Source organism: Nycticebus coucang, chromosome 10, assembly GCF_027406575.1.
Source record: "Nycticebus coucang isolate mNycCou1 chromosome 10, mNycCou1.pri, whole genome shotgun sequence".
Classification (NCBI taxonomy): domain Eukaryota; kingdom Metazoa; phylum Chordata; class Mammalia; order Primates; family Lorisidae; genus Nycticebus; species Nycticebus coucang.
The window spans coordinates 88,322,228-88,346,372 of record NC_069789.1 but is presented as its reverse complement, the minus strand read 5'-3'; the positions used below and the strand labels follow the sequence as shown (position 1 = coordinate 88,346,372).

Sequence of the window (24,145 nt, the reverse complement as noted above, 5' to 3'; positions counted from 1 at the left end):
TATTCATAGTTGAAACCATGTACCAAAATACTAAATTTCATAGGAAAATGCTAAGAAAAGAAAAAACAAGCCGGTAGTTGTGGTGGGCACCTGTAGTCCCAACTACTCGGGGAGACTGAGATAAGAGGATCTCTTAAGCCCAACAGTTTGAGGTTGCTATGAGCTATGATGCCACAGCACTCTACCCCAGAATGAAAAGAGAAAACAATACAGTTTATTGATAATTCATTCAAACTTTTTGGTAATACTGGTGTGTGCTGCTTAGATTTGGGCAGTAAACTGCTTCAGGGAAACTTCTTCAATGAACATTGACAAACTTATCTATTCCCCCAAAAGCAACAGAATGGCTGAATTCCAAAATTAGAATCGGGGTGATGTGCAGATCGTAACCTAAAATTAAAATTACTGTAGACACATTGATAAAGTTAACCCAACAAATTTTTCTTGAGCTCTCCTAAGAATCTCATAGTAAATGTCACATGAATAATTTCAATTTGTGCCTTCTTGCTCTCTGGATCATCGTAATTGTACTTGCCTCAAAGGATTACGGTGACAAATTAAATGAGGCAATACTCATAGGGTTTAGAATGATGCTTGTATATGGCTAGTGCTCAATATATGATCAACACATTTTCGTAACTGCTTATGGTATAATTATATGGAGCTCCAAATAGGAGACAGGTAGGGTGCGGGGTGGGGTGGAGTCAAAATGTCATCCTCATCCTAGTCCTAGCTCCCTTAATCTCTGTTTCTAGCAATGGTTCCACTTCTTTTTCCATTTTTATATCCTCCAATATCTATATCAGTTGTTTTCAACCTTTGTTATCTCATGGCACACTTGAGCTTATAAACTTCCACGGCACACTTAAATTATGTTGATCAAAAAAAAGAATAAAAAAGAGAATATACTTACTGTGCTTTGAACTTCTTTTGAAAATAATTCAATTAATGGTCTTTAAAAATTTGAAAGAGTAAAAATGTGCATAAAATTTTTAAAAGCCAAAATGCCCTGACTCTGTTCCCCCTCTACAAATCCCATTCCCCAGAGTAACAACTCTGAAGGTGTTGCTGTACGTTCTTCCAGGTATTCATTCTCATTTTCTCTCTCTCTCTCTCTCTCTCTCTCTCTCTCTCTCTCTCTCTCTCTCTCTCTCTCTTTATTTAATTTGAGACAGAGTCTTACTCTGTCATCCAGGCTGGAGTATAGTGGTCCTATCATAGCTCACTATAAACTCAAACTCCTGGCCTTGAGCAATCCTCCCACCTCAACCTCTCTAAGTGCTAGGATTATAGGCATGACCTACTCTCTCCTTTTTTTCATATTTATCCCTCTAACCTCATTTTCTTCTCTTCAGTGACCAAGGCTTCTGTGCTGTTTCTTACACATGCCAGCTCAGCCCCTACCTTAGGGCCTGCACAATTATGAATCTCTGCCTACAAAACTTTTCTCCCTGCTATCTTCTTGGCTCTTTTACCTCTTTCATATCTTCACTCACGTGTCAGTTTCTCTCTGTGAAACCTACCCTGACTGCCTATTTAAAATGCAGCCCACTACAACAGATATAAAGTCACCATCTTTTTTTTTTTTTTTTTACATCTTTTGTATTGACCTGGATGGAGTTGAAACACATTCTTCTCAGTAAAGTATCCCAAGAATGGAAAAGCAAATATCTAATGTACTCAATACTAAAATATGAAGCCAGTAGATGATTTAATTCATACCCACATAGGAGAAAAAGTCATTTTAATTCAAGTTGGGGGGTGAGGGGATGGGGAAGGAGGAATGTAGGGGAGTTTGGGGTGCTCCCACTTACTGGGCACAAAGTAGGGGTAAATGGCACACCCTTTGGGTGCGGGACACAACTACAAGAGGGACTCTACCTAACAAATTCAAATATTATGACCTAGCCATTTATACCCTCATATTAACCTAAAATTAAAAAATAATAATAAAATAAAATAAATGCATCCCACTATCCAGTACTGGCTCAACCAATTCCTTCACTCCACGTTATTTTTCATAGTCTTTATTACTTTCTTTTTCATCATTTAATATGATTTTTGGTTTCTTCTGAAAATGTCCATCACAGGGTAAACCCCATAATCACAGAAATGTTGGCCTTTGAGGGCTATTTTGTTCATTAAAGTGTCCCAACCATCTAGAAAAATATCTGGCATATACTAGATGATTGATAAATATATGCTAGTTGAAAAAAACAAATAAGAGTGATCTGTTTTCATGTTTCAATTTTATTAATAATGTTTTGATTGAAAATTAGATCATTTCTTTGGAAAATTCTTTCATTGTGTTGAAGCTTCAATTCTTTCTCATCCTGAGAAAATAAGGATAGCCATAATAACAGTCAAAAACGAACTTTACTGAACATTTACTATGTGCCAAGCATGGCGCTAAACACTTGTACTTCGCATTACTTCATTTAATCCTCATAGCAACCCTCTGAGATGATTCTATTATTATGCCCATTCCACCAGTAGGTAAACTGAAGTTTAGATGAAATAATGGCCCAAAGTCACATAGACACAAAGCTCACAAGTGTGGGAGATGGAATTTAGACCCAGAAATACAGTAGGGAGCAAGGTCTAATTTTAAAATGTTTTTGTAAGAGGCCCAGACAGAGAGCCAGAGAAAAGACAAGAGAGTTACTGATTTGATGACAGCTGTATAGGTACAGCAAACGGGCACCACTGTTAGGCCCAACACTGCTGGGATGGAGGCTGGGGCGGCACGCAGGACCAGGAACACATTCTTCTGGGTGAGCTTGACTGTCTGAGTTCATGCAGCGCCTTGAACTGGCAGAAGCAAGTTTAATCTTAGGAGGTAAGCCTAGACTGCTATCCCGAGTTTCCAGGGACACTGTCATGAATTCTTATGAAAGACACAACTACCACTAGTGGTCAATGGCATTTTGGAAGAAGCGTGCTCAAGAAATCAGCTTCAAATTCCAGCCCTGCCCTTACAAGTTGGTTGACTCCAGGCAAGTATCTAAGCTCTCTAGCTTCATCTGTGCAGTGGTACAGTAACACTCATCTCGCAGGGTTGTATTCCTATTAATGACATATTGTACACACCATGTGTTTAGTAAATGGCTCTATCATAGCTATGGATGAAAGGCAACAAAAATGTTAAGAGCCATGAAGCTGGTCTAGAGGTGCCCAGACTTTTAATTACCTAGAAAGCAAGTTAAAACTTTCCTAGATCCCATCTTTAGAGATTCAGTTCAGTAGACTGGATAGGTCCATGAATTTGCGTTTCTTTTCTTTCTTTCTTTCCTTTTTTTTTTTTTTTTTGAGACAGAGTCTCGCTTTGTCACCCTTGGTAGAGTGCCAGGGCATCATAGTTCACAGCAACCTCAAACTCTTGGGCTCAAATGATTCTCTGGCCTCAACTTCCCAAGTAGCTGGGACTACAGGCACCTGCCACAACGCCCAGCTATTTTTAGAGAGCGTTCTCACTCTAGCTCATGCTGGTCTTGAACTTATGAGCTCCGGTGATCCACCCACCTCAGCATCCCAAAGTACTAGGATTACAGGCATGAGCCACCGCACCCAGCCTTGAATTTGCATTTCTATCAGGCTACGCATGATGCCAATGCTGCTGGTCTGCCCCTTCTCGTTTTATAGATGAAATCTTAGAAAATAATACTTACCCCAAGTTGCTATCATTAAGGCCTTGATTAAAATGCAGGTTTTCTGACTCCATGTCCAGAGTGCTTTCTGCTCTACCACTGCTTCTCAATTTTAATTCTGGGCTTGACAACCTAATTTCAGTAAACAAACTTTAAAATATAATGCTTACCTTACCATATTCACTGTTGTATATAAGATGAATATGAAGACTACGGTGTGAAATCTATAATACTTGATTTCTCCACATCCAATCACAATGCCAAAGAAAGCATATATTAAGTGTTGGTATACAGATGAAAACATTAGTAAGAACCTAGGATGAATGAAGAAGAAATGGTTATTTTAAGCAATGTATTTTTAAAATATTTTCCTTTTTACATAAGATCATGTCTCTTCTACGAATATCTACAGGTCTTTGTCTTTGTTACAATGACATTGAAAAGTATTTTGCTGGATCTAAAAACAGCCAGTTCCATAGTCCCATTACCCTCATGGTACCAATATCCATGGGCTGCTTCTCACAGCACAACAGTAAGAGCAAGGCAAAAAAATGAGGAAGTTGATGAGTTATCACTTTCTCTGAGATCAGCTGGCAGCCATCCACTGTTGGGCCTGCCACGACTGAGCTCAGAGTCAGGTTGCCACAAGGAGGCACCTGGTTCACCTTGACTTTGTGGTGATGAATCATCTCAATGCCCTCTCTCTACACAACTTCTTCCTCTGTGACGTGCACACGCTCTTCCTCTGACTTCCAAAGTCTGCTTTCTCATCTACTGAATTCCTAGAAGTCTTTTAAGGCTACCTCTAAATCCTATATTGTCCATGAAACCACCTGAGGCACTCCTCTGAATCCCTGCAGGGCTGAATATCTACATCCCGCTGATTTTTAAGCAGAAGAAAGCATTAGAATCATCCAGACTGCATTCTAAATATCTACATGCTCAGTCCACCAGCCCCAAGAGTCTTACTGAGTGACCAGAGCCCTGGACCGAGGCCCCAGCAGAGCAGAGTATGTGTTCTGCTCTGCATGGTTCTGTGTCGGGGCCAAGTCTGAGATCCATGGCAGGTCCCAAGGCCTGCCTCCTCCCAATTGCCTCTCTTGGGACTTTCCCTTTCAGCCGACCAGGTGACTGTGTCTGCCCCATAAACCAGGGTCCTTGCGGATGGGCCTCAAGACCTACACTCAGAAAGAAACATTCAGGGGATTGGTATGCTCTCACCTAATGGGCACAACGTAAGGGTATGTGGCACACCTCCTGGGTGTAGGACACAACTACAACAGGGACCTCACCTAACAAGCACAAACATTGTGACCTAATAATCTGAAATAAAAGAAAGAAGCATTAGGAAGCCTCATTTTAGCTGCATATTTAAACCATGTTCTCCGATACAGCATGACCCCAGTCAAGGAGACAGCTTGATTCTCCGGGTGGTGCCTCTCTCTGGGTTCATTTGCTTCAGAACTCCTACAGGGCAAGGGTGTGAAGGGGAAGACCCCAAACCCAGTGCATAGTTTTCTGAGAATTCAGAAGTCATGGAATAACTGAGTTGAATACTTTTTTAAATCTCTCCACAGGACCTTAAAAAAATGCCTGACACATGGTAGGATCCCAATAAATACGTTAAGTATTCACAGGTACCATTACTTTCTTATGTAAATATGTTGGTCACTTAACAAGGAGCACCCTCTGTGAGGGGACTTATTTTCATAGCCCCAAACCTAAGATGCAACATCAGACCACAGCAGACATTAAGAAAGGATTTGCTACATGGGTCAAAGACTAAAGAGTCGCGAGAATAAAATTCGCAATTTATAATGATGCTGACAGGAAACACAACTGAGCTCAGGAAACTGTCCCAAATTCAGACATGATACCAAGTATAGGTTCTATGAACTAGTTATTTCTAAGCTTTTGGATTTTAAAAATAAGCAAACTTTTATTTACAGACACCCCAAACTGGAATAGTTATAGGTGCCAGTGATGTTTTTTTTAATTTTGCTAAGTAGGAAAATAAAGTACCATCTTCTATCCCTGGAATTTCATAAAAGAAAGGACATTCTAAACAACAAAAAGTAGGAAGGACGTAATTTCAAAGCAAAGCATGGTACCTTACATTAAATAAATTAATTTTCATGGGAAAAGATGGCTTATTTTTCTCATTTCAACATTTGTTTTCATCGGACATGAGAATTTCCACACTAGACTATGAGCTGGTCCCCAATAATTCTGAACCAATTCTGTAAGTCAGAATAGCCTCTCGGAGAAGGGCTGACTTATTTGTCTGAGAAGACAGGCAACCTCTGTGCAGAGATGTCCACGTGACAATTGGCATCACCGGGTGTAAGGGGTAGGTAAGAGTTTTGCTGGTGTTGCCTCTTTTTGCTACTTCTCTTTTCCTTCTTTCCCATGTTACCATACAGTCATTCAGGTATGTTACGAAGGAAACAAAGAGAAAAGTCTTTGTTTTTTTAAATCTCCACAATCCAAAGTATATTTTTATCAAGCACTGTGGTCTCTGAGCCATTCTACTTTATTCATAGTAGGATTATCAATAAATGTCAATAACTACTGGCACCTTAAATTCTTCTGAAAGAGAACCGATAACAAAATTAAAAACTTGAGGGTAGAAAATATGTTATATAAAGGGAGTTTTACTGATGTCCTTTGAAGGCGAGACTCCTTATAAGCACTAAACAGCTATGAGATCTATACCAAGTACATAATAGGAAACTTACTTATTAATTGTGAACTCGATCTTCGGTTTAAAGGTTAAGGAATCTAAATTCAGTCCTACAGTAACTAAAGCAACAATGCCTGACATTCCCAAAAATTCCACTGGGGAGAAAAGAAAACAACAAATGAGTAAAATGAAATGCATTTAAATCTGCATACTGAGGTACTTTGTCTTGAGTGAAGAGCAAGTAGAAACAGAGTAGTAAGTAGTTCACGGAAAGTTGCTTCGAGGGACTGGTCACATCCAGTAGATCAAGGGCTGACAGACATTTTCTGGAAAGGGCCAGATAGTAAATATTTAGTCTTTGGGGACCACATGGTGCCTGTTTCAACAGCTCAACTCAACTGTTGTAATGCAAAAGCAGCCACAGACAATACGTACATGGATAAGTGTCTAATAAAACTTTTCTTATTTATAGACACTGAAATTTGAATTTCACTGTACAAAAACAGGCAGATTTGGCCCATAGGCTATTGTTTGCCAACCCCTGCTGTGCCTGATCATTGAGCCTAAGGGTGCTGCATAAGCGCCTCACAAACGTTGCACTGTGCGTGCCAGTAGTGACGGGCCAAGCTCAGGGCTTCCACGGTGACTGCAGTTCCTGAAGCCTGCTTTTCTTCCACCTGATACATATTAGCCCTCCCTAATTAGAGCTGTAATTCGCTAAGCTCTAAACAAATACGTAAAGCTGGCCTGAGGCAGGACAACCAAACATGAAGAATGTTTGAACACCATAAATACCAAGAGTCTTAGGTTGTGGAGTCATCCAATAGCACATTTTTAAAAGACAGGAAAAAAAGAACAGGAGAAAGAGGAATGGAAGAGCTTTGGGGCAGGGCAGAGCTGTCTGCTGTTGGAATGTGACCCTCCCCTTTCTCCATTAGCACCCCTGCATTTGTAAAATAGTGCAAAATAGTCATGCTTCCTATAGTTGTTGTGAAGATTAAACCTGAGAACACAAAAAGTGCTTGGCACACTTCAAAAGCAATGAATAAATGATAACCAGCATATTGTACCCCTTAATACTTGCTATTAATTGTTTTAATCTCATCACTTCATTGCTTAGTAAATTAATGTTGTTTATTAACTGAAAGAGGATTTTTATATTCCTTTTTTCTCTAATCACCTGAGTTCACGTTAGGTTTCTTTTTATCTGCTTATTTAAATAAATTTACCTTAAATAACCAATGACAGCTGAGCACAGTTGTTTGTTTGTGCCTTAGTCCCAGCTACCCAGGAAGTTGAGAATCCTTTGAGCCCAGGAGTTCGAGTTTGCAGTGAGCTGTGATCATTGCCATGAACAGCCACCGCACTCCATCCTGATGGCCTCATCTTGATCATCTTCAAAGATTCTATTTCCAAATAAGGTCACCTTCATAGGTACTAGGGGTTAAGATTTGAGGGGACACAATTCGATCTGCAACAGGAGGCTACCTAGCAGGATTTCCTTCTGAGCGGGGGCACAGGGGCACAGGGTTTCCCTGAAGCTATGAAGAATCATTGGCTTAAATCAGTATTCAAAGCCCACCAGAGTCCTGACTCAGATGTATGTAAGCCTGAGTGCTCAATGCTAAATTCCTGCCTTCACTCGGGGATTCCCACCCTGCAGTAGATCTTCCCTAAACAAATGCAACCAAAATAAAGATAATTCCTCTCTGCTGGTAGTAGCTAAAATCTCTGAGGCATCATTTCTAGAGCAAACTATCAATCTCTTTATGGCTGCTCATTAGAGACCTTGTACCCTCTTGGGAAAATTAACTGTTACATTTGCAGTAATAGTGAAACCAGTTGTTGAGCAAAGCCATCTTGGGTATCAGCACGGGGGTACATTTATACCATGAAAATTGGTAAACACAGCAAACTGGAGCTTTTTTTCTCCCCAGAGAGACAGTTGTTTATCACCCACCTCTACCTTACTCGATTTCCTCACTTTACAGGTAAGAGAGGTGAAGCCCCAAACCCCTAAAATGCTAATGGGAAGTGATGGAGCTAGACAGCCGGGATTCTGCTCAGTCACCTGTACTCTATGAAGTCAGAAGTGGCTCAGTTGTTTAAAGATCTTATGCTCTACAGCTGTGTGAATTAAATGGCCGCATAGAAATCTGCAAATATGTTGCAATGCTGTCTGATTAGCACAAAATAGTCATACCTCTTAAGTATATTTTTGGTAAACATTTGATTTGCACTGAATTGGGCTGAACTGATGGAGCATTTTGGTGGCACACTGGAATGAGCCTGAGGAGTCCATACTGCTTAACGAGATGACAACCCTATCCCAACGTTAAAGTTACAGGTCAGGGAGTCTTCTAATGTGGAAATAATGCTAAAAGACTCAGGAACCCCACCCTGCCCCCCGGCTCTCAATTCACAACCTGTTACATCTGACTAGAAGGATGCCAAGCATTGACCAAAAGCACTCCCACTTCTCAGAAGTAAAGGGGAAATGAACCTATGTTTTTTGACTGCCCTACCTTGAGCCCAGTGGCGCGCAGGTAAATGTTTAAAACCAGCTTTCTGGGGCTGAGGGGAAAGCCCTATTGTAGCATCTTCAAATTTCCATAGTGTAAGGACTCCCACTATGGCCAATTTCAAGCTACCAACATAATGTCACTTAAACATATAGATGGGAAGAAACGTACAGAATCATCTGTGGCAAGCCAGTGAGAGCTATCATATCCCCACAAGGGAGTCACATAACACACGTTATCTCATTAATGCCTGCAGTGCCCTCCGTAAATCAGGTGATATTATACTACTTTTAAGGATGAGAAAACTGAAGTTTAGAGAGGTTAAGCAATTTTCCAAGTCTGCCTAACTCCAAAGCTCTCTTAGGACTGCAGCAGTTTATTCAACCAGCATGTGATCAATTACTGTGGGGCACATGACAAGCTCCAAACTTAGAAAAGAGAACAAAGAAAAAGATGACTAAGAAACAGCCTACACTTCAAAGAACTCACAGGCTATAGAGAGACAGATTAAATTTAATTTTTTTTTCTTCAGACATATAAGACATCCATAAAAACTTCATAGGAGGAGAAAAGAAATGAAGAGAGGTGGAGGGAAATGAGGCTCCATGAATGTTTTCTATAATTTTACTGATTCAGGGCAGTAGCAACCCCCAGGTGGCAAGTTCTTTTTAGAAGAAGTGCTGGCTGGGCACAGGAACTCACGCCTGTTATCCCAGCACTGTGTGAGGCCGAGGTGGGTGGATTTCTTGAGCCTGGGAGTTTGAGACCAGCCTGAGCAAGAGCGAGACCCCCATCTCTAAAAAATAGCTAGGCGTTGTGGCGGGTACCTGTAGTCCCAGCTACTTGGGAGGCTGAGGCAAGAGAATCGCTTGTGCCCAAGAGTTTAAGGTTGTGGTGAGCTATGACGCCATCATGCTCTACAAAGGGCAACAAAGTGAGACTCTGTCTCAAAAAAAAAAAAAAAAGGAAGAAGTGCTTTTGGGTAACTGGAGATGAGAAAGGAGTAATTAAACTCCTAAAACATGAACTCTTTTCATGGATGGAAGTTGCTTCACTGTGTGAGATCAGAGCAAAGACAGATCAGAGGAATTTGACAGTTTGGCCACAGTTACTATGACTCTTGGGGACGGGTTACCTCAGGCCAGTAAACACCTTAATTCCCAATTTCAGTGGACTACACCAGCTGAAGGTCCAGCAGTGCTGGGCACTCCTACGCCTGCTATCATTCTACCCTCTGCGTCTCTTCCAGACATAAATATACCTTATAAATATATTTGTCCTTTCCTGCCTCCTAGCCTCAAGTAAGAGATGCCATTTCTACAGCCTTTTCCATTTTGGCTCCATTTTGTTGAGCTAGAAAAGACCTCGGGAGTGTCTCCCCAACTTTCTCCTTTTATAGGTAGGTTACTCTGGGAGCAGGAATGAGCTGTGTTGATTCCTCTCTAGGAGACTGCCAGTGACTACATAAAAGGTCAAAGGTAGAGCTCAGAAAGAATAACCCCAGAGCAGAGTGTCAGGGGAAGGGACAAGTAGTTGAAATAAAGAGAGATCAGGGAAGAGCTAGAGGTGGCTGTAAGACAATATGACAAGATGCACAGAGGGGTCACAAAAAGGGAGAGAGTTGGAAAGAAGCAGCTGGATTCGAGATCAGGAAAAAAAAACCTAAAGATGTATAAAGCTTACTTTAAGGAAAGCATTTTTTGTACATTTCTGCCTTACCAATGTAGAAAGTCATGTACACCATTGAGAAACAGAGAATGAGATTAGTCAGTGTATTGCTAAAAAGGTCAGCCAATATAAACTTAATGATTCTTGCACACCAATATCCACATATTATGCTTCCAGTAACATCCAAGCTGAGTCTCAGGACGATATGTAACTCTAAGGAAAGAAAGAAGGAAAAAAACAAGAAAATAAGAAACAAAAAGTTGAGCTATAACTCTGGTTTCTTTTCATTGATGGCATTTGGGACTAGGCACTTTGGTTTGCTCTTGGGATTTTGAGTAGAGGCCTCATTCTTCAGCAGAAAGGAGCAACCCCAGAAAGTCTGGCTAAAGAGGCTCTCTATCCTTCTTTTGAAGTCTGCAGCTTAAGGTTTGCTTACCCAGGGACAGAAGATTAAGATGTCCTCAGGAGACAGGCAAAAGCGTAAATGTAAAAATACTGTGACAAACCAGAGAGTGCAAGTCCAAACAAAAGGCATCCAAATTAAAAATTATTATAAACAGTCAGGCACAGTGGCTTATACCTCTAATCTTAGCACTTTGGGAGGCCAAGGCAGGAAAATCACTTGAGGCCAGGAGTTCGAGGCCAGCCTAGGCAACATAGCAATGCACCCCCATCCTACCCCATGTCTCTATAAAAAAATTTAAGAAATTCGTGGGCCCTGGTGTCACACACCAGTATTCCCAACTACTAAGGAGGCTGAGGCAGGAGGATGGCTTGAGCCTAGGAGTTTGAGGATGCAGTGAGCTATGACCTAATTACTACACCTCAGCCTACATGGCAGAACAAGACCCTAACTCAAAAATAAAACAAAATAAAATTTTTCTTAAAATTCTTAGGGCCAACCAAACTATCCCCAGGGTCTCTGCCAACCTAAAGTCAGTTTGAGACCCCTGCCTCTAGCCCAGGAGGCTCTTAGAAAATGAAGATTGAAAATTTTCATTAATCACAGTAACGGGGGGCACTAGCGACAGGGAATAGGTATCAGGGCAGTGCTAAAAAGCAAAGTCCTACATGGCAGACATTGTCCTGCCTGATGACTTCCTCGTGGAGAAGCACTGCAAACCCCTCCACATTCACCACTATTTCTTTTTCCTTTTAGCACCTTCCTCCTCTTACAACTATCATGAAAGTATTTGGGGGAAAACACCTTTCTCCCTTCATGCTGCAGATTTCCCCCCCTTTCATCTCTACTAATACCGTATTTGGAAACCTAGCAAGGCAACATGTTCTATCTCCCAATGAGTTTTAGCCACAGAAATCTGGCTGTTGTCACTTTTAGGACCAGACTCTCCAGGACTGCTTGAACCATTCTGCTTTCACCCTTAGATTTAAACTCAGGACCAAGCTCTTAACAACTACTCATTGATCCAAGAAAGAAGTAAATCTGAGCCAGGTGATGCAACTGTGCACACGTGTACACAGGCATTTATGCTCATTGAGGGAAATGAAATTATTCATGTTCTTTCCCCCTTAATGTCCAAGAAAACAAATACAGTCACACCTCTGTTTTTCATGGGATATCGGTTCCAAGAGCCCCTGCAGATACCAAAATTCCTGATGCAAGTCTCTGATAGGACATAGTATTTGCATATAACCTACAGCACATACTGCTGTATACTTTTAAATCATCCCTAGTATACTCATAACACCTAATATGCACTGTAAACGTCATTAAATATTTGTTATGCTGTACTGTCTATTAATTTGCATTTTTGTATTGCTGTATTAGGGGTTTGGGTGGGGGGATATTTTTTCTGACAATTTTCTTTCTGTGGTTGGTTGAATCCCCAGATGTGGAGAGTTGACTAAAATTGTTTTCTTAGTACCCGAGATATCATTTAAATTGGCCCGAGAGTAAGGTATAGAGAAAGCAGCAAAGTTAAGACATGTTGAATGTATTTTAATTTTGATGGGAATGATTTTAGAAAATATACAGATCAAAACAAAACGTTCCTACCCCTAAAATTAGAAATATGCATTGAGTTGCTCCGAAAAATTCCAAAACAAATGGATGTGATTCCACAAATAATCAATGATTCTCCTCTGATAATATCAGTGTACATTTTAGAAATGCCTGGAAAAGGAAACATAACATATAATTTAATGTAATATGTGAAAATGATATTCCTGTACAAGAAACAGAGAAGAGATGGGGGAGAAGGAGAAACAGAAAAGAGAAGGATGGGAAAGGGCAGGGGAGGAGGAGGAGGAAGAAGAAGAGCCGTGACTGGGATGGGTCTGAAAGAAAATCACAGTCACCATTTAAAAACTTCTTCCTTGTGGGCGGCGCCTGTGGCTCAGTGGGTGGGGCGCTGGCCCCATATACCAAGCGTGGCAGGTTCGAACCCAGCCACAGCCAAACTGCAACAAAAAATAGCCCGGCATTGTGGCAGGTGCCCATAGTCCCAGCTACTCCGGGGGCTGAGGCAAGAGAATTGCCTAAGCCCAAAAGCTGGACTACAGGCACCCACCACAATGCCGGGCTATTTTTTTGTTGTTGTTGTTGTCACACGGAGCCAGTGTTGTCATTTTCTTTCTGCTTGAAGGACTTCCTTTAACATTTTTTGTAGGGCAGGTCTGCTGGTGATAAATTCTTTCAGCTTTTGTATTTTTAAGAAAGTCTTTATTTACCTGGGCTTTTGAAAGATTTTTTTTTAACTGAATATAGAATTCTGGGATGGCAGTATTTTTTTTTTCTTTTTTTTGCAGTTTTTGAACCTGCCACCTCCAGTATATAGGGCCAGCATCCTACTCCTTTGAGCCACAGGTGCCACCCTGAGATGGCAGTATTTTTCTGCTAATAGTCTCAAAATGTTGCTGTACCATCCTCTGGCTTGCATTGTTTCTGAAGAGAAGTCTAATGTTATTATTTTTTTTTTTTTACTCTAAATATAACCTGTCTTTTTTCTTTTTCTGGCAACTTTTTAAAATTGTCTCCTTACCACCAATTTTAAAGAATTTAATTTTTATACACTCTGGTATAGTATTTTTGGTGTTTCTTGGACTTGGGCTTTATTGACCTTCTTGAAATTGTGACTTTAATTTTTATCACATTTAGCCATTTTTCATCTATTATTTCTTCAAATATCCCTGTTCCTCCCTCTCTCTCTCCTCTCTTTTGGAGACTCATACACATACATTAGGTCACTTGAAGTTATCCACAGCTCACTGAAGCTCGGTTAATTTTTTCCAGTCTTTTTCTCTCTGTTTTATTTTAGGTATTCTCTATTGCTATGTCTTCAAGTTCACTAATCGTTTCTTCTGCAGTCCTAATCTGCTATTATCAAGATAAATCACAGTCATCTCATGTCAGTGCTTGTTACCAACTTTGACTATGACCAAGGTTAGACATATTACGAGATTATTAACACATTTGGTTCATCTGGTGAGGAAATCTTTTATTTCTGCTCTTAGGTTCAGTGAACTAAAAGGGGCAAGTTAAGTATAAAGTTTAGCATATAAAGTTTTGGATTTGATTTATAATTATTTTTAATAGTAAAATATCATAAGAATTACTCACCACCTTTTTATTGACCTAATGTGGGACTACCTTATTTGATTCATTGTAAGATTTGTAAAAGAAAAGAATAAAACAAAAAAATCACTTATAATTTCACAACCAGGTATAACCATTTTGACATTGAAAATTTTTTTCTGAGCATATATAGTAATTTTTTGCTCAGGAGAGAGCATACTAAAACTTTGTATTTTCTTCCTTTATAAGATCCTCTTCCAGATTTGCCTTAAAATAAAAACTATGTGAGCCTTTTGTGCTCTTTTAAAATAGGTAATGAATAAGACAAGTTCCTTTTAGCTTCCACACAAACATCTATGACTTTTTTCAGTGAGCTAGTTCATCTCAGATTTAGTTTGTACCGATTTACAGTGCAGAAGGGCATCTCATCTAAAGAAGCACCATTAACATTGTAGAAATCATGCTTTTGTATATTAGGATAATTTAAGGCATATGGCAAAAAAAAATTTTCCTTAAAAAATTAATATATTATGACAATTAGAAGTAAACTGTTTCGAAGAAAGAATCATTCACGTAATTCACACAAAGGAATTACTCCTGTCAACATCAAAAATAAGAGTTATTTCATTTCCCTCACGTAACAAGGCAAATTTGTCTTACTAGAAAAGCAACTGCTCTGGGAGCAGTGGCTCATGCCTGTAATCCTAGCACTCCGGGTGGGTGAAGCAGGGTGGTGGGGGGAGAATCACCGGAGCTCAGGAGTTTGAGACCAGCCTAAACAGAGAGACCCCGTCTTTTTATTTTCTAAAAATAGAAAAATTAGCCGGACTGTGGCAGGCACCTGTAGTCCCAACTACTCAGGAGGCGAAGGCAAGATGATCATTTGACCCCAGAAGTCTGAGGTTGCTGTGAGCTATCACAGCACAGCACTCTACACATGGTGACAGAGAGAGATTCTGTCTCAAAAAAAAAAAATGCTTTGAGGTTATCAATATAATTGATGCTTTTTATCTCAGATCTTCAATGGTTGATCTATTTGCTCTGTTTCCTTCAAGTAAGCTCCATCCCCAAAAAGAGAAGCACAAATGCCTACTCTGCTTGGATGAATCATTCATGCAAAAAATAATAATCAAAAGAAAATAACATACTTTAATGTTTCCAAGATGAGAGAGAAATAAATGTAACGTACCCATACCAATAGTTTTCAGAGAATTCACGGAATGGATAGGATCTGTAATGCTGAGGGTAATGCTGAACAGTAGGCAAGACTGCAAATCCCACGAAGCTTTATTGAATCTCAGAACCATGTATCCGATTATGATGAGCGCTGTAGCAAAGCTAATTAATCCAGTTAACAAGACCTGTGGACCAATGCATAATATAGTATGACCCTTAACACCAAAAGGTGGTATGATACAATTTACTTACATCCTAAAAGTCACATGTTGGTTATAAATTATATAGAATTACTCTGGGAAAATAACTTTTAAAGGTGTTCTAGTTTAACCACCTGCCTCAAATAAAAGAAGATTTTATTTCCCTCTCAAAGAAGATTCTTTCCTTCTTCTTAAAAAGCCTTATTCAACTTTCTTTCTTATTGTTACTCCAGTTTAATAGTCCTCAATATCAAAACGTTCTTAGAATGAAAATTTCTCCTGCTTCTATTCAAAACATATCCTGGCTTAGTGTCGAAAATAAATTGTTACTGACATATTATGTCTAGTACATGACACAAATTTATATACCAAGCCTCTAAAATAGTCAGCGAAGACCCCCCCTTTACCTCTTATTAATTTTAAAATGAATATTTCTGCAATAAATAAACCATGAAATGCTTGAGATTAAGTGATTTACACAGTCTGTAATTTCTATGAATGCATTTTTATGCCCAAATATAATAAAATAGTTATTTTCCAAAATTAGCACTCAGGAAAAAAGTTGTGTCATTCAAGCCTTTTCTTATCTTCCCATCTCTGTCTTTTGCTCTACTTTCCAGGAATGTTAAACAACTTTTCCATTAAATCCTTTCATTGAATTAATTTCAGCTATCATATTTTCAATTTTCAAGATTTCTTGCTGGTTTTGTTTCTTTCTTTCTTTCTTTCTTTTTTTTTTTTTTTTTTGGTAGACACAGAGTCTCATTTTATCGCCCTCGGTAGAGTGCCGTGGCGTCACAGCAACCTCCAACCCTTGGGCTTAAGTGATTCTTTTGCCTCAGCCTCCCGAGTAGCTGGGACTATCTTTTTATAGTATTATGATCTTACTCCTCATTGTCCCTCTAAGGCTATTTATTGTAAATGTTTGGAAGTTTTCTTCTATCACACATTTTTATTATGAATGGATGTAAAGAAGCTTTCTTCTAGCCCGTATTATGAATGATTTCTTATCAAATGTTGATCTTTATCAGACGATTTCTCTAAATCTATTGTGACGTTGTATGGCTTCTCTTCTTAAACCTCCTAAGAAGATGAATACGTTAAGAGGTCTTTTTAGGTGGACGGGAACTGGATCATCTACTGGCTTCGTATTAGTATTGAGTGCACTGGATATTTGCTTTTCCATTCTTGTGATACTTTACGGAGAAGAATGTGTTTCAATGCCATCCAGGTTAATAAGAAATATGTGAAGTCAGCATCATTTTTGTATAGCTGAATAGTATTCATTTCGATTCAAGTTGGGAGGAGGAGGAACAACGGGGGGTTGGAGTGCTCCCTCTGAATGGCTACGATGTAGGAGTGTACGGTGCACCTTTTGGGTGCGGAGCATAGCTACAAGAGGGCCTCTACCTAAGAAATTCAAAATACTGTGCTTTGGCTGTACCCTCCCATTAACCTGAAATTAAATTAAAAAAGAGAGAGAGAGGTTTTTAATGTTAAATTAACTTTGTAGTTCAGAACTAAATACAACTTAATCATGGTTCTATGATATTTGGGCTAAAAGTTTGTATAGAGTTATAATAACTATCTGAATGAGACTGGCCCATGATTTTTCTCTATCATTCCTGTCTAGTTTTTGGTGTTATGATGAAACAGACCTTACAAAATAAGTGTAGGAGGGTTTCATCTTTTACTTTTTTGGTAAGATATAAGATTGGAGGTATCTTTTATATTGATTCACAGAACTAGTATCTAAAATAGTCTTTCTTCCAAAATGTATTTATTCATTTATTTTTATTTGAGACTATGATGGGGGTACAAACATTTTGGCTACACAAATTGCTTTTGCACAGTTTGAGTCAAAGTTATAAGTGTGCCCCTCTTCTTTTGGGGAATATTTTTATCTACCAATTCAATGTTTTAATGACTATGAGACTATTTAGTCTTTTTAAATTCTAGGGTACATTTTGAAAAATTACATATTTTTAGGAATTTTCCTTTTTGTACAAGTTTTTAAATATTCTTTCTGAATCACAAAGAAAACAAGGTTATCAAAACTTGAGGGATGCAGTGAAAGCAGTGCTTGTAACTTTAAATGCATATGTTAGAAAAGAATAAAGGTTGACATTTTCAGTGATTCAATTAAACAGGAGATTAGACACGGCTACAGAAAAAGTAGTGAATGGGAAGCTGAATAGGAAATTACATAGAATACAGCATAGAGAAACAAGAGAGAGAACTGAAACTCGTGGAAAATATGATGAGAAAATCTAACATGCAACTAAGGGAATTCAAGAATGAAATAATGGAGTATGGAAAGTATTTGAGATTGTAGATGATAATTTGTTTTAAAATGTGTTCCTACCTGCCAGAACACATTCTTGAGCACGTAATAGTCCACATCCAAAGCAGCCATAAATATAATCAAAGGTGAAAAATAAGAATAAAGTGCAAAACTCGGTGTTCTAAGAAGAGGGTAGACAATTTGGTGCACCTAAAATAACAAAGGCAAACAAGAAATTAGTTTGCAGCCGTTTTCAAGTATTAGAAATTAGGTTGATGGCCGGGCTTGGTGGCTCACACCTATAATCCCAGCACTCTGGGAGGCCAAGGCAGGTGGATCGCTTGAGCTCAGGAGTAAGAGACCAGCCTGAGCCAGAGGGAGACTCCGTCTCTAAAAACTAGCCAGGTGTTGTGGTGGTCACCTGTAGTCCCAGCTACTGGGGAGGCTCAGGCAAGAGGATTGCTGAAGCCCAAGAGGAGGCGTCCTCAAACTTTTTAATTAGGGGGCCAATTCACTGTCCCTCAGACCATTGGAGGGCCGGACTATAGTTTAAAAAAAAAACAAACTATGAACAAATTCCTATGCACACTGCACATATCTTATTTTGAAGTAAAAAACAAAACGGGAACAAATACAATTGACACCCCTTCATGTGGCCTGCGGGCAGCAGTTTGAGGACACCTGCCCAAGAGTTTGAGGTTGCTGTGAGCTGTGATGCCCCAGCACTCTACCAAGGGCGACCAAGTGAGACTCTGTCTCAAAAAAAGAAAAGAAAACAAAAAGAAATTAGGTTGATGCTATGTCAATCAATATAAATTTTAAAACATTCCAATTTGCAGCTAATGACAGATTATCTGCAAGGTTGATCCTGGGGGTCAATAGGGGATAAGGTGGGAGTTGACCTTATTTTTGCAAAGTTGATCTAACCATCCATATGGGTTATATACTGACATGCATATAGTCCTCTATATATAGAAAGAGAATTGTGTGAGTGTAATCAATATTCTCAAATATAGAATTGCCACCATTGGTGATACCAGAAAATATTTTAGGTGATTCACAGGTAAGTATTTTTTTATTTGACTGTTAGATGTTTATTTTAATTTGCATTAAGTAGGGGAAAAGAATCTTAAACAAGTACTCGTGCTTTCACAGACATTTGCTTAGGATCTAAAATCTTTTAGCAAGTTAATAGAGAAAAAAATACATAAATAGTACAGATTTTTAAGACATAAATCATGAAGGTTATATGTACACAGAAAATACAACAGTGATTGAAGAGCTGTAAATATTCCCTCCTAAAATGTTTGACCCAATCAATAGTTTAACATTCATTACTTAATTTCCCTGTGCCTCAGTTTCCTCATCTATAAAATGGGAACAGAGTGCCTCCCCCCCCCCCACTGGATCACTCTGAGAGTAAATTATTTAACTGAAGGGTTAATGAGCTAATAAATTAATAAGCACAAAACAGGTAAAAGAGCCTAGCACATAGTAAATATGCAAAAGACGTTAGCTAGCAGTAGTGGTGGTATCTCAGAAGACTATGAAGAGGTTTTTATCTCCATTATCTCCATTTTATAAAAAAAAAAGGAATGGCTAGGCACAGTGGCTCACTCCTGTAATGCCAGGACTCTGGGAAGCTGAGGAGGGTGGATTTCTTGAGCCCAAAAGTTTGAGACCAGCCTGAGCAAGAGCGAGACCCATCTCTACTAAAAATAGAAAACCTAGCCTGGTGTTATGGCAGGAGCCTGTAGTCCCAGCTACTCGGGAGTCTGAATCACTTGAGCCCAAGAGTTGAGGTTGCTGTGAGCTATAATGCCATGGTACTCTACCCAGGGTGACAGGGTGAAACTCAGTCTCAAAATCAATAAATTAATTAATTAATTAATTAAAATTTAAAAATGAATGAGTCGAGGCAAAAGGTTATTGATCTCATTGTTATCTATGCAGTTGAAACCAGGAGTTAATACTAAGTTGATAAATTAATGAATTTTTTCCTTGTATCTATAATTTATATTATATAATGCATGTTTTGCACTGAATCTGACACTTAGGAAAGAATAATCATGCCTCATGATGAGAACTACTAGGGGTCGCTACGGGTGTTAACAGCAATAGCAGGGAAAAGGCCTGCCAACATACAGGAGAAAGAAACCAGCACAAGACTTCAAACGATGAGGAACACAACAAGAGAAGCACATTTTCCTCACTTTCAAATTACTGCCTATTTTAAGCTTCCCCCAGTTTATGTGTCTTTTACCATGTGGTTTTTCTTTTTCAACATTTTTAATAGCAGGTGAAATTTTTTGAGTAGTTGTTCACGTAAAAAAAAAAACAAAACTAAAAAGCATTCCATACATTAGGAGCTACGGTGGGAATGGACCTTATTTTTGGTATTTGTCCTTTAATTTGTTTTCTAATTTATTATACATACGTACCTCCACAAAATTATAGGCCAGTTGTCCTATCATGAATCCTGACAGAGAAAGAATTGTCAAAACAAGGACTTCGGAATTCTTTAAAAATGTCTTCAAAAGCCCTAAAGAAATACATGTATGCGTTATTTAAATATAATGTATGTTTTCAAATGACTTAATTAATATTCCTTCTCTCTAGTTCTTTAATTTTAACCTTTTGAGTGTCAGATCATTACAGATAAATAATTGACAACTGTTACAAATCTATCTCTTAAGAACAAGATACACATAGTGAGGCATCGCCAACAGGTGAATCTGGAAAATACTGACATTTCAACAGCAACCAAGTTGCCTACCTAGTGACATATTAGAATCTCTGTATGGATATCTTACTCACAGGTCTGATGGCAAGAAATTGTGAAAAAGGCTGGGCGTGGTGGCTCACACCTGTAATCCTAGCATTGTGGGAGGCCAAGGCAGGTAGATTACCTGAGATCAGCTGTTCAAGACCCGCTCAGTAGTTCTGAGCAAGAGCTAGACCCCATCTCTACTAAAAATAGAAAACCTAGCCAGGCATTGTGGCAGGTGGCTGTAGTCCCAGCTACTCAGGAGGCTGAGGCAGAAGGATTGCTTGAACCCAGGAGTTTGAGGCTGCTGTGACCTAGGCTAATGCCGTGGCACTCTACCCAGAGCAACAGAGTGAGACTTAGGCTCAAAAAAGAAAAACAAATTATGAAAAGCCAAACTTCATATCTACATAGCACATCTTATAATAATAATCACTCATCCTAAGCTGTAGCTTAAGATATGTTCTCTAATTTTCCTAAAGCCAGAAATACATTGAGCTGAGCTCTAACCACAGGGAAAACTGCCTTCATCAGACTGTTATTCTCTATTTGTGTTTTCTTTCTTTGAAACTCTCTTTCCAAAACCATCATTTTATTCCCTCCAGATTCAAGATATACACCACAGTCTAATTAATTTATGCCTTGGACAAGATTCAGTGACATGCTAGATTCTGCATTCCCCACCTTCTAGTTATGTGTTAAGCCAAATCAGTAACTACTATATTTATTGAATACAGATGGTCCTGACTTAAATGATTCGACTTACGATTTTTCAAGTTTACAATGATGAGAAAGTGATTCGCATTCACTAGAAACCACACTTCAAGTGCCCATACAACCATTTTGTTTTTCACTTTCATACAGTATTTAATAAATTACATTTTTATACGTTATGATAAAAGGAACTCTGTGTTAGATGATTTTGCCCAAAAGTAGACTAATGTAAGTGTTCTGAGAGATTTTGAGGTAGGCGTAAATTAGGCATAATAAATGCATTTCAACTTATAATATTCTCAACTTATGATGGGTTTGCCATAACTCAAGGCATATCTCTACTTCTCACAAGTAAGACTAGACAAAGGAGTGTTTGTCACACCATTTCTGCAATGTCCTGTACTACTGGAGTACTGGTCTCTATAAAGGATCTGGAGCTCGTGAAGTTCATGATCATCAACACCTGTCATATCAAAAGGGACCAAAGCCACAAATGTGGATTTTAAAGATCCACAGAGAAAGCAATTTCACTCCTTGATAAATGGGGAAAGCTAAGCAAGCCCTTTACGTTTTATTATCTGTGTCTTGATAGTCTTCCCAATTCAAGAAAGGATTTTAAGTGAGCTAACATCTTTCCCAGATAAGCTTTCTTTTATAGGCGTCTCGAAACTTTTCTCAAAAGTTGAATTGTGAAATCAAGCACCTGTGCTGCTGAATATGTTTACTTCACCTGCATAAATATTATGCCCTATTCTTGTTGAATTTTTAATCATTGTTTAAGAGGCCCTTATTTGTGAAGCCTTTCCTAATTTTCTTCTAGGGCAGCGGTTCTCAACCCGTGGGTCATGACCCACAGGAACTGTATTAAAGGGTCGTGGCATTAGGAAGGTTGAGAAACACTGTTCTAGGGGGATGGGGTGGGTGGTTCATCTTCCCTGAAGAAAAATCACATCCGAAGCCATAATGAAGTGGAGGAAATTAATAATGTCAGTTATGTACGTTGTAAACTGTGTGCCTGGGCTCTATTTGTCCATTTGCTCTAATTGCCTTCCCCTCCTCTCAGGTATGTTAGTCAGGTTAGGCCTTGCTAGGCAGGCTGTATAAAGCCCTCCCTCTTCCTGTGACCAGGGTATCTTGACCATACGTTAGAGTTATACTTAACCACACTGCATTGTAATTATTTGTTCACCAATATGTCCCATGAGAGGGCTGCTGGAGCTTAAGGACATTCTCATCCTTACATGCCTACCACACTGTCAGGCTTAGCGAAGTCACTGAATGAAGAATTATAGAATAGGCTCGGCACCCGTAGCACAGTGGTTACGGCGCCAGCCACATACGCTGAGGCTAGAGGGTTTGAACCAGCTCAGGCCTGCTAAACAACAATGACAACTACAACCAAAAAATAGCCAGGCGTTGTGGCCGGCACCTGAAGTCCCAGCTACTTGGGAGACTGAGGCAAGAGAATCGCTTAAACGCAAGAGTTTGTGGTTGCTGGGAGCTGTGACGCCACAGCACTCTACCCAGGGTGACAGGTTGAGAGTCTGTCTCAAAAAAAGAAGAAGAAGAAGAAGAAGAAGAATTATAGAATAGAAGCTACTTATAATTAAGTAGCCTGACAACATTCATTCACATCTTACATCTTACAGTTTCATTGAGCCCCTTCTTTTGATGTAATTGTGATCACTTTTTGCACTGAGAAGAGGTGCAAAAGGGCAGAGGAGGGGTAAGTTTCAAAAAACAACCACTCACCTCCCCAAACAACCGTGAAACACACAAGCATTGTGAAGTATTCTGGATAGACCACATAGTGAGCTGGCTTCCCGCAGAGTAAATCAGGTTTGTTGTTATCCTGTGATGACCAGAAAGAAGCTTTCATTTTTGCCGTTCCAGCCCTAACTTGATGGGTTCATATGTGTTACTATTGACACTTTCACTTTTGCAGATTAACCTGTAATAATACGCAGAAAGAACATGAAACCTGCCAGGACCCGACTCATCCACACTCTTCCTACCTGAGATTGTACCACGCTCAGATCTGAGCTTGTCTCTTCTTGTCACAGCGCACACCTTAATACCTCTTATTCCAAGAACATTTTACAGGAACACTAAAAGCACGGTTAGTGTACCTTGGACTCCTATATTATGTATACGGGGGAGGGGGTGTATCATTGTAATGATATGGTAATGTGCTTGCCTTCCCCATTGGACAGTGAGTTTCTCAAAAACCAAGGCTGAATATTCACTGAATTTTAATATTACTCTGAAATTAATGTATTAATATGAACCGAATTTTGGCTGTGCACACATTTTGTGGCACAAGATGGACATTTAATGGACGGAACTCTTTGTGGTGGAAGGAGCAAGGATAAATGGTATGCTCCTCCTTCTCTGTCTGTACGAATCCTTCCAGAATTCCATTTTACTACTCCAGCCGCTCGACCCCTTTTCCTTCTCTCAGCCCCCTCCAAATCCAAAACGGCAAATGGGAAACAAGGTCAACGTGGACTTACACAATTAAGGTCAGGATGAGGGCAAATAATCTGAACACAAAGGAAATGACCAAGGTTAAGGTTTGATCATTTCAAAAGCCTCCCTTCCTCAGAACAATGAAACCTGAAATAGGACACATGCCTTGGCATGCAGCTAATAGGCTAGTTTCAACCCCAACAGCCCACCTCAGCTGATGCCCTGTGCCAGTTGCAGCCTGCACAGTGGTCCTGAGGACTTGTTCTATTTTTCCTTGCAGCTACCCTTGACCTAGAAGTCCTGATATATTTAAATTTTATCTTTGGTCCCTTGTTTTGCACTTATTTTTTCTACAGGTCACTATTATTCTGATTTAAAAGAGAGAGAAGGGCCAGAAGCGAGATTCGAAACACTTCACTTGGGTGGTGCCTGTGGCTCAGAGAGTGGGGTGCCGGCCCCATATACTGAGGGTGGTGAGTT

At 39.5% G+C, this 24,145-nt stretch overlaps 1 protein-coding gene across 1 annotated transcript in view; it reads right to left on the bottom strand.

Moving 5' to 3' along the window:
- Positions 1–23,075, bottom strand: part of SLC9C2 (solute carrier family 9 member C2 (putative)) — a 77,535-nt gene extending 54,460 nt beyond the window's left edge. Inside the window, exons 1-8 of the mRNA XM_053604348.1 lie at positions 22,949–23,075; positions 20,157–20,257; positions 17,797–17,925; positions 15,251–15,416; positions 12,538–12,654; positions 10,572–10,733; positions 6,386–6,485; positions 3,818–3,961 (exon numbers count right to left, since the gene is read on the bottom strand). Of these exons, the coding sequence (XP_053460323.1) occupies positions 3,818–3,961; positions 6,386–6,485; positions 10,572–10,733; positions 12,538–12,654; positions 15,251–15,416; positions 17,797–17,925; positions 20,157–20,257; positions 22,949–23,075 (1,046 nt within the window). The remainder of the gene's footprint in view (positions 1–3,817; positions 3,962–6,385; positions 6,486–10,571; positions 10,734–12,537; positions 12,655–15,250; positions 15,417–17,796; positions 17,926–20,156; positions 20,258–22,948) is intronic.
- Positions 23,076–24,145: the final 1,070 nt, after the last annotated feature.